The following is an 8,308-nucleotide window of genomic DNA, read 5'->3' on the forward strand; positions in this document are numbered from 1 at the left end:
GTTATTGCTTACATAACTTGGGTACATTTCCAGTTTGGTTCATTCAGGACAGTTTACCCAGCAAGGGGTCACAACTGCGACAGCTCTCTCTACTGTCACATAGAGATGTAAATGAATGGTAATTGTTTTCTGTTCATCCTTAACATCAGTTTACATATTGATTAGTGAATAGTTTAGATTTTCATTTTTAAACTTATTTTCAGTAGCCTGACTCTTTAGTAAACTATTTGCAGTGCACACATTTAGTTAACTTTATCTGTCAGATATTTATATATTTTTTAAACGCAACAAATTAACTCCAGCTGTCCTTTCATGGCTGGCAAACCTACACAGCAGAACATTCCATTTGTTTGCCAGGGGAAGGGAAAATTTGGTTTTCTTTTGTTTAATTTGACTAATTCTTCAATGTTTCCTTTTTTTGGCAGTTAGTTGAGTTATGCTAGTATTTATTTAATTTAAAAGTTTAGGATTGTGTTGACCAGTATTTGTTTAAGTTCTTGTATATTTAATTACCCTTGTGTATCAGCAGTAGTCTCATCAGCCAATATTTAAGCTCCCCTCATGTCTTGTTTTACATCAGTTTTGTATTTGAGTTCTTTCTGTTACTAACTGACTTGCAGTTTGTTATGTTGACCTCAGTTTTGGGCCCAGTTGATCATTTTAGAATTATTTTGGAATGTTTTTTTTAATAAATTAAGAACATTTTTGGAATCCATTCAGCACCTCTGGCTGGTCTGTGTAAAACCCTCATACAACACAAATTGATTGGATGAGTTGTTTCATGTTGATAAATACATTTGAGAACAAGGTTTACAATAAATATTGACGAAAAGCTTTTTTAAGCAGATTTATTTTTAAGAGTAAACACAAATTGGATATTTTGTAAGCAGAAATTTATCACTCGGAATCTTTAGCATGTTTAAATAAAAAAATCAAACAGTGACATAAGCATGTATTTAAATAAGGCACAGCTGCCACTAAAATTACTTAGCAGCAAATACAGACAAAACAATTAATAAATAGATATATTTTAATTTATATTTAAATAATGTTTAATGGTTGACAACAAAAAGAATCCAAGAATAATTGTTTCTTGAATCTCAATTTCCAGATAGAGACAATGACAATCTCTTAAATTTACCATTGATGTGATGCTTATGATTCATGAGTTTTTTTTAAACAATGACAACAAACAGTAAAATCATGACATGAATTATGCCCATTCTGATACTAGAAGCACTACTGGTGGTTGATGTAGTGGTGGCTGACTGTGCTGCTGAAGATGTTGTGGCAGCTACTGCAGTTGTCATTGTGGTAGAGGTTGTTGTTGTGGCACCTGTTCCTGCACCTGTTGCTGGTTGTGTTGCTGATAGTGTGGATGTAGCTGTTGTTGTTGGTGTGGTTGAGGTTGTTGTTGATGCACTTGTTGCTGCACCTGTGTCTGGCTGTCCTTTCGAGGTTGCTGTGGATGTTGTGGTTTGTACTGCAGTTGTGGTTGTTGCTGCTGCAGTTTTGGTTGTTGGTGATGCAGTTGTGGTTGTTTGTGCTGAGGTTGTGGTAGTTGTTGCAGCAACTGTGGTTGTTATTGTGGTGATTGTTGCTGCTGCAGTAGTAGTTATTGGTCCCATAGTAGAGGTTGTTAGTGTTGCGGTTGTGGTTGTTGCTGCTGTAGTTCTGGATGTTGGTGACGCGGTTGTGGTTGTTGGTAGTCTACTTGTGGTAGTTGGTGCAGAAGTTGTGGTTGGTGATCTAGTGGTGGTGGTTGGTGCTGCAGTTGTGATGGTTGGTGTTTCACTGATAGTTGGAGCTGCTGTTGTGGTTGTTGCTGCAATTATGGGGGTTGGTGTGGAGGTTGTGGTTGATGGTGCTCCTGTTGTGGTTGTTGGTGCTCCTGCTGTGATGGTTGGTACTGCGATTGTTGTGATTGGAGCTGCTGTTGTGATTTGTACTGCAGTTGTGGTTGTAGGTCCTGCAGTTGTTGTTGCTGCAGTTGTCATTGTTGGTACTGCTATTGTTGTAGTTGTTGCTGTGGTTGTAGTTGTTGCAGTTGTGGTGGGAGGTGCAGGTGTTGTGGCTGTCGTGGAAGTGGCAGTGGTTGGTGCTGCTTTGGTGGTTGTTAGTGCTGCAGTCATGCTGGTTGGTGCTGTGATTGTGGTGGTTGATGCAGTTGTTGTTGGTCCTGTGGTTGTGGTTGTAGTTGTGGTGGTTGGTGATGCCGTAAATGATGTTGGTGCTGCAGATGTGGATGTTAGTGCTGCCCTTGTGGTAGTTGGTGTGGCTGTTGTGGTGGATGGTGATGTAGGTGTAGTGGTTGGTGCTGCTGTTGTGGTGGTGGGTGCAGTTGATGTTGGTGCTGTGGTTGTGGCTGATGGGGCTAGTGTTGTAGTGATTGATGCAGCAGTTATGGTTTTTGCTGAAGTTGTGGTTGTGGTTGGTGATGCTGTATTTATTGTTGGTGCTGCAGTTGTGGTTGTTGGTGCTGCTGTTGTTGTTGTGGTTGGTGTTGATGTATTGATTGTTGGTGCAACTGTTGTGGTGGATAGCCCTTCTGTTGTGTTATTTTGAGCTGTGGTTGTGGATTGTGCTGCAGTGGTTGATGCAGCATTAGCGGTGGTTGGTGCTGCAGATGTGGTTGCTGGAGTTATTGTGGTGGTTGGTGCTGTGGTTGTGGTTGGTGCTGCGGATGTGGTTTGTGCTGCAGTGACTGATGCAGCATTAGTGGTGGTTAGTGCTGCAGATGTGGTTCCTGAAGTTATTGTGGTGGTAGGTGCAGCTGTTGTGGATATTGGTACTACAGTTGGGGTGGTGAGTGCTGCAGTTGTGATGGTTGTTGCTCCAGTTGTTGTGGTTGATGCTGTTGTTGTGGTGGTTGGTGCTGCAGATGTGGTTTGTGCTGCTATTGTGGTGGTTGGCGCTGGTGTATGGGTTGTTGGTCCTGCAGTCATGGTTGTTGGCCCTTTTGTTGTGGAGGATGGTGCTGCTGTTGTGGTGGTTGGTGCTGCTATTTTTGTTGTTGGTGCTGCTGTTGTGGTTGTTTGTGCTGTAGTTGTGGTGGTTGGTGCTACTGCTGTGGTGGTTGGCTCTGATGTGGTGGTTTCTGCTGCTGTTGTGGTGGTTGGTGCTGCGGTTGTGGATGTTGGTGCTGTAATTGTGGTTGTTGGCACTGCTGTTGTGGTTGTTGGTGCAGCTGTTGTGGTTGTTGGTGCTGCTGTCGTGGTGGTTGGCGTTGCTGTTGTGGTTGTTGGTGCTACTGTTGTGGTGGTTAGTGCTGCAGTTGTGGTTGCTGGTGCTTCTGTTGTGGTTGGTGCTGCAGTTGTGGTTGTTGGTGCTGCAGTTGTGGTTGTTTGTGCTGCTGTCGTGGTGGTTGGTGCTGCGATTGTGGTAGTTTGTGCTGTGGTTGTGCTTGTTGATGCAGCTGCTGTGGTTGTTGGCACTGTTGTGGTTGTTGGTGATGCTGTCGTGGTGGTTGCTACTGCAGTTGTGGTGGCTGGTGCTGCTGTCATGGTTGTTGTTGCTGTGGTTGTGGTTGTTGGTGCTGCAGTTGTTGCTGTTGGTTTTGTAGTGGTTGGTATTGATGTTGTGGTTGTTGGAGCTGCAGTTGTGGTGGTTGGTTCTGCAGTTGTGGTTGGTGGTGCTGCTGTCATGGTTGTTGGTCCTGCTGTCGTGGTTGTTGGTGCTGCGGTTGTGGTTGTTGGTGCTGCAGTTGTGGTGGTTGGTGCTGCAGTTGTGGTTGTTGGTGTTGCTGTTGTAGTGGTTGGTGCTGCAGTTGTGGTGGTTGGTGCTGCGGTTGTGGTGGTTGGTGTTGCTGTTGTAGTTGTTGGTGCAGCGGTTGTGGTGGTTGGTATTGCTGTTGTAGTTGTTGGTGCTGACGTCGTGGTGGTTGTTGCTGTTGTTGGTACTGCAGTTGTGGTTGTTGGTGATGCTGTTGTGCTGGTTGGTCCTTCGGTCGTGGTGGTTGCTGCTGCGGTTGTGGTTGTTGGTGTTGTAGTGGTTGGTGCAGTTGTGGTGGTTGGTGCTGTGATTGTGGTTGTTTGTGCTGTGGTTGTTGATGCTTCTGTTGTGGTTGTTGGTGCTGCTATTTTTGTTGTTGGTGCTGCTGTTGTGGTTGTTTGTGCTGTAGTTGTGGTGGTTGGTGCAACTGCTGTGGTGGTTGGCTCTGATGTGGTGGTTTCTGCTGCTGTTGTGGTGGTTGGTGCTGCGGTTGTGGATGTTGGTGCTGTAATTGTGGTTGTTGGCACTGCTGTTGTGGTTGTTGGTGCAACTGTTGTGGTTGTTGGTGCTGCTGTCGTGGGGGTTGGTGCTGCTGTTATGGTTGTTGGTGATACTGTTGTGGTGGTTAGTGCTGCAGTTGTGGTTGCTGGTGCTTCTGTTGTGGTTGGTGCTGCGATTGTGGTAGTTTGTGCTGTGGTTGTGCTTGTTGATGCAGCTGCTGTGGTTGTTGGCACTGTTGTGGTTGTTGGTGATGCTGTCGTGGTGGTTGCTGCTGCAGTTGTGGTGGCTGGTGCTGCTGTCATGGTTGTTGTTGCTGTGGTTGTGGTTGTTGGTGCTGCAGTTGTTGTTGTTGGTGTTGTAGTGGTTGGTATTGATGTTGTGGTTGTTGGAGCTGCAGTTGTGGTGGTTGGTTCTGCAGTTGTGGTTGGTGGTGCTGCTGTCATGGTTGTTGGTCCTGCTGTCATGGTTGTTGGTGCTGCGGTTGTGGTTGTTGGTGCTGCAGTTGTGGTGGTTGGTGCTGCAGTTGTGGTTGTTGGTGTTGCTGTTGTAGTGGTTGGTGCTGCAGTTGTGGTGGTTGGTGCTGCGGTTGTGGTGGTTGGTGTTGCTGTTGTAGTTGTTGCAGTGGTTGTGGTGGTTGGTATTGCTGTTGTAGTTGTTGGTGCTGACGTCGTGGTGGTTGTTGCTGTTGTTGGTACTGCAGTTGTGGTTGTTGGTGATGCTGTTGTGCTGGTTGGTCCTTCGGTCGTGGTGGTTGCTGCTGCGGTTGTGGTTGTTGGTGTTGTAGTGGTTGGTGCAGTTGTGGTTGTTTGTGCTGTGGTTGTTGATGCTTCTGTTGTGGTTGTTGGTGCTGCTATTTTTGTTGTTGGTACTGCTGTCGTGGTTGTTTGTGCTGTAGTTCTGGTTGTTGGTGCTCCTGTCGTGGCCGTTGTTGCTGCGATTGTGGTTGTTGGTCCTGCTGTTGTGGTTGTTGGTGCTGTGGTTGTTGGTGCTGCAGTTGTGGTGGTTGGTATTGCTGTTGTAGTTGTTGGTGCTGACGTTGTGGTGGTTGTTGCTGTTGTTGTGGGTGTTGGTGCTGCAGTTGTGGTTGTTGTTACTGCAGTTGTGGTTGTTGTTACTGCAGTTGTGGTGGTTGGTGCTGCGGTTGTGGTGGTTGGTGTTGCTTTTGTGGTTGTTGGTGCTGCAGTTGTGGTTGTTTGTGCTGCAGTTGTGGTTGTTGGTGATGCTCTTGTGGTGGTTGCTGCTGCGGTTGTGTTTGTTGGTGTTGCTGTTGTAGTGGTTGGTGTTGCTGTTGTAGTGGTTGGTGCTGCCGTCGTGGTGGCTGGTGCTGCTGTTGAGGTTGTTTGTTCTGCAGTTGTGGTTGTTTGTGCTGCAGTTTTGGTGGTTGGTGCTGCAGTTGTGGTTGTTTGCTCTGCTGTTGTGGTTGTTGGTGCTGCAGTTGCTGTGGTTGGTTCTGCTGTCGTGGTGCTTGGTGCTGTGGTTGTGGTTGTTGGTGTCGATGTTGTAATTGTTGGTGCTGCTGTCTTGGTGGTTGGTGCTGCAGTTGAGGTTGTTGGTGCTGCAGTTGTGGTTGTTTGTGCTGCAGTTGTGGTGGTTTGTGCTGCGATTGTGGTTGTTGGTGTTGCTGTTGTAGTGGTTGGTGCTGTGGTTGTGGTAGTTGGTGCTGCAGTTGTGGTGGTTGGTGCTGCTGTCCTGGTTGGTGTTGCTGTTGTAGTGGTTAGTATTGCTGTTTTGGTTGTCATAGCTGCAGTTGTGGTGTTTGGTTCTGCAGTTGTGGTTGGTAGCGTTGCTGTTGTAGTGGTTGGTGCTGCCGTCGTGCTGGTTGGTGCTGTTGTTGTGGTTGTTGGTGCTGCTGTTGTGGTTGTTTGTGTTGCAGTTTCGGTGGTTGGTGCTGCAGTTGTAGTGGTTGGTGCTGCTGTTCTGTTTGTTGGTGATGCAGCTTCGGTGGTTGGTTCTGCAGTTGTGGTTGTTGGTGTTGCTGTCGTGGTGGTTGGTGCTTCTGTTGTGGTGGTTTGTGCTGTGGTTGCGGTTGTTGGTACTGCGGTTGTGGTTGTTGGTGCTGCTGTCATGGTGGTTGGTGCTGCAGTTGTGGTGTTGGTGCTGCAGTTGTGGTGGTTGGTGCTGCTGTCGTGGTTGGTTGTTGAACATTGCACAGACCGGTTGTACAGCATGTCGGTCCACTGGTGATTGAACCAACACTCTGCATGAATGGCAAACTTCCCAAACCTGAAGCAGCTGTACAGGTCTTTGGTGATGCACAACCCAGTGCAGGAAATGTGCTTGTTCCATCGTTCACTGTTGACCCAGAAAATAGATTACAAATATATTCATTGTTTCAATTAAAGTACATTAGCCATCTAATAACTAATTTGTCATTCTTTTGGCATATTGTACTTTTTTCTTAATTGTGGCATTTATACATCTGTTGTGTCGTTCCATCTTTCGTCAAAATCACACCCACGATTAATAATTTATATATTATTAAATATAAAATCTTACAAGTTGCAGAGAAGCAGTTGGTCTCATCTCCTGTGCAATTTATTGGAGTGGTGCACTGAGATGTTGCGGGGTCACAAACGTTGCACTGAAAGGATGTAGTGGGTTGAGGGTTGGGAGCTGAATCAACAATTAACAAAGGAAGAGAAACTTATTAAATATTAAGGAACTAAAGAAAAATCAGATATTTTTCTTCCTTTATCTCATGATTACACCTACCAGTCAGTGTCTTTGAGTTGCAGTTGTTGGTGCTGCAGCACTCAGCAGTTGCAATTGCACTTTGAGAACCCAAGTTGACTGAAAAAGTCGAGGTGCCTGTAGCCGGACACAGAGAGGACGCTGCACATTGTTTGATGATTTGCGTTCCTGTAGTCCCAAATGTATTTACTGTAGAGTCAAAGAACAGTTTGTTGGTGAAAGTAGAAAATATAGCAACCTCACTTCTTACAGCATATGTTATCATGAAGTATATAGAGACATAAGCAGAACAATACCCTGGATGGTAGCTGTTATACACATAGGCTCAGTTCCACATTTGACTGATTTTGATTTTGAACATGCCAGATCTGAGCAGGTGTTACATGTCAGGGCTCCAGCTGCAATCAGGAGGAAGAACAGAAGGATTAGTTTAAATGCTCTGCAAGTTTGAAATGCCAAAGGATTTTTTTCTAATTTTAAAAACGCAGTAGTTCTTATTTATCAATTCAGAATTTATGAACACTGAATAAAACTTAGAAAATTAAAATAATGACAGCCCTATTTTCATTGTCACTAACTTTTGTTGGAAAAAATCATGTGAAATCTGTTTCCAATATTTTCTACAATGAATAAATAAATAAAGAAATTAATCAATCAATAAATAAATATGCAATTGTTATTCTTACACTTGCTGAAGAGCGCCAAGACAAGAGCAAGAGGAAAGATCATCTTCATTGTGATGCTTCAAGTGGATGCTGCAGGTTCGTTCTCCTGGTTCTGATACTGAATCTCTTGAGATTGTTACTCTTTAAATACTGTTCGGCTGACCTCAATGAACATGGGTGTTGCCATGATTAGAATTATCAAAGACAATTTTGCAATGTCAACGCATCCTAAACAAGTTTACACTCCCTTAACACACCTATTGCTGCTTTCAAGTATTTTAAAAGTATAATTTCTGAAACTCAGCCATATAATTAACATTCTATGTTAATTATATAATTATATGCAGCACTATTATAAGAGTTTTGCCAAAAAATGTTCTGAATTTTAATGTGTTTTATGTCACATTATTAATGTGACGTCGTTCTTGACTTTTCACAAGCCATAAAACTTTAAGAGCCTGGGGACATTTAGAAGTATTCAGCTTATTTCACTTCCCACATACAAAAACAACCAGGTCATTCACAAACTGTTTCTAATAAAATATTTCAAGATATTTTATGACTGCTGTGTGAATTGGGGAGTTTTGTATTTTTCTATTCTTTTATGTTTATGCTAATTTCAAAAGGACTATTACTTAGTCTTTAAATTACATTCTGTGAACAGAAGCAAGAAGAGCAATATTATTAAAAACAATCTTATTAAAGAAACAGCTAAATGTAATCAGATCCGCGAAAATAAT

General features: G+C 44.1%; 1 protein-coding gene across 1 annotated transcript in view; it reads right to left on the bottom strand.

Moving 5' to 3' along the window:
* Positions 1–6,357, bottom strand: part of LOC129370506 (mucin-2-like) — a 41,318-nt gene extending 34,961 nt beyond the window's left edge. The window contains exons 1-10 of the mRNA XM_055046549.1: positions 6,084–6,357; positions 5,652–5,914; positions 5,328–5,389; positions 4,734–5,263; positions 3,871–4,015; positions 3,404–3,697; positions 2,793–3,307; positions 2,545–2,677; positions 1,796–2,482; positions 1,436–1,674 (exon numbers count right to left, since the gene is read on the bottom strand). Coding sequence (XP_054902524.1) covers positions 1,436–1,674; positions 1,796–2,482; positions 2,545–2,677; positions 2,793–3,307; positions 3,404–3,697; positions 3,871–4,015; positions 4,734–5,263; positions 5,328–5,389; positions 5,652–5,914; positions 6,084–6,357 — 3,142 coding nt within the window. The remainder of the gene's footprint in view (positions 1–1,435; positions 1,675–1,795; positions 2,483–2,544; positions 2,678–2,792; positions 3,308–3,403; positions 3,698–3,870; positions 4,016–4,733; positions 5,264–5,327; positions 5,390–5,651; positions 5,915–6,083) is intronic.
* Between the last annotated feature and the right edge of the window lie 1,951 nt (positions 6,358–8,308).

Source organism: Poeciliopsis prolifica, unplaced genomic scaffold (genome assembly GCF_027474105.1).
Source record: "Poeciliopsis prolifica strain line A6 unplaced genomic scaffold, Auburn_PproV2 SCAFFOLD024, whole genome shotgun sequence".
In the NCBI taxonomy this organism is placed as follows: domain Eukaryota; kingdom Metazoa; phylum Chordata; class Actinopteri; order Cyprinodontiformes; family Poeciliidae; genus Poeciliopsis; species Poeciliopsis prolifica.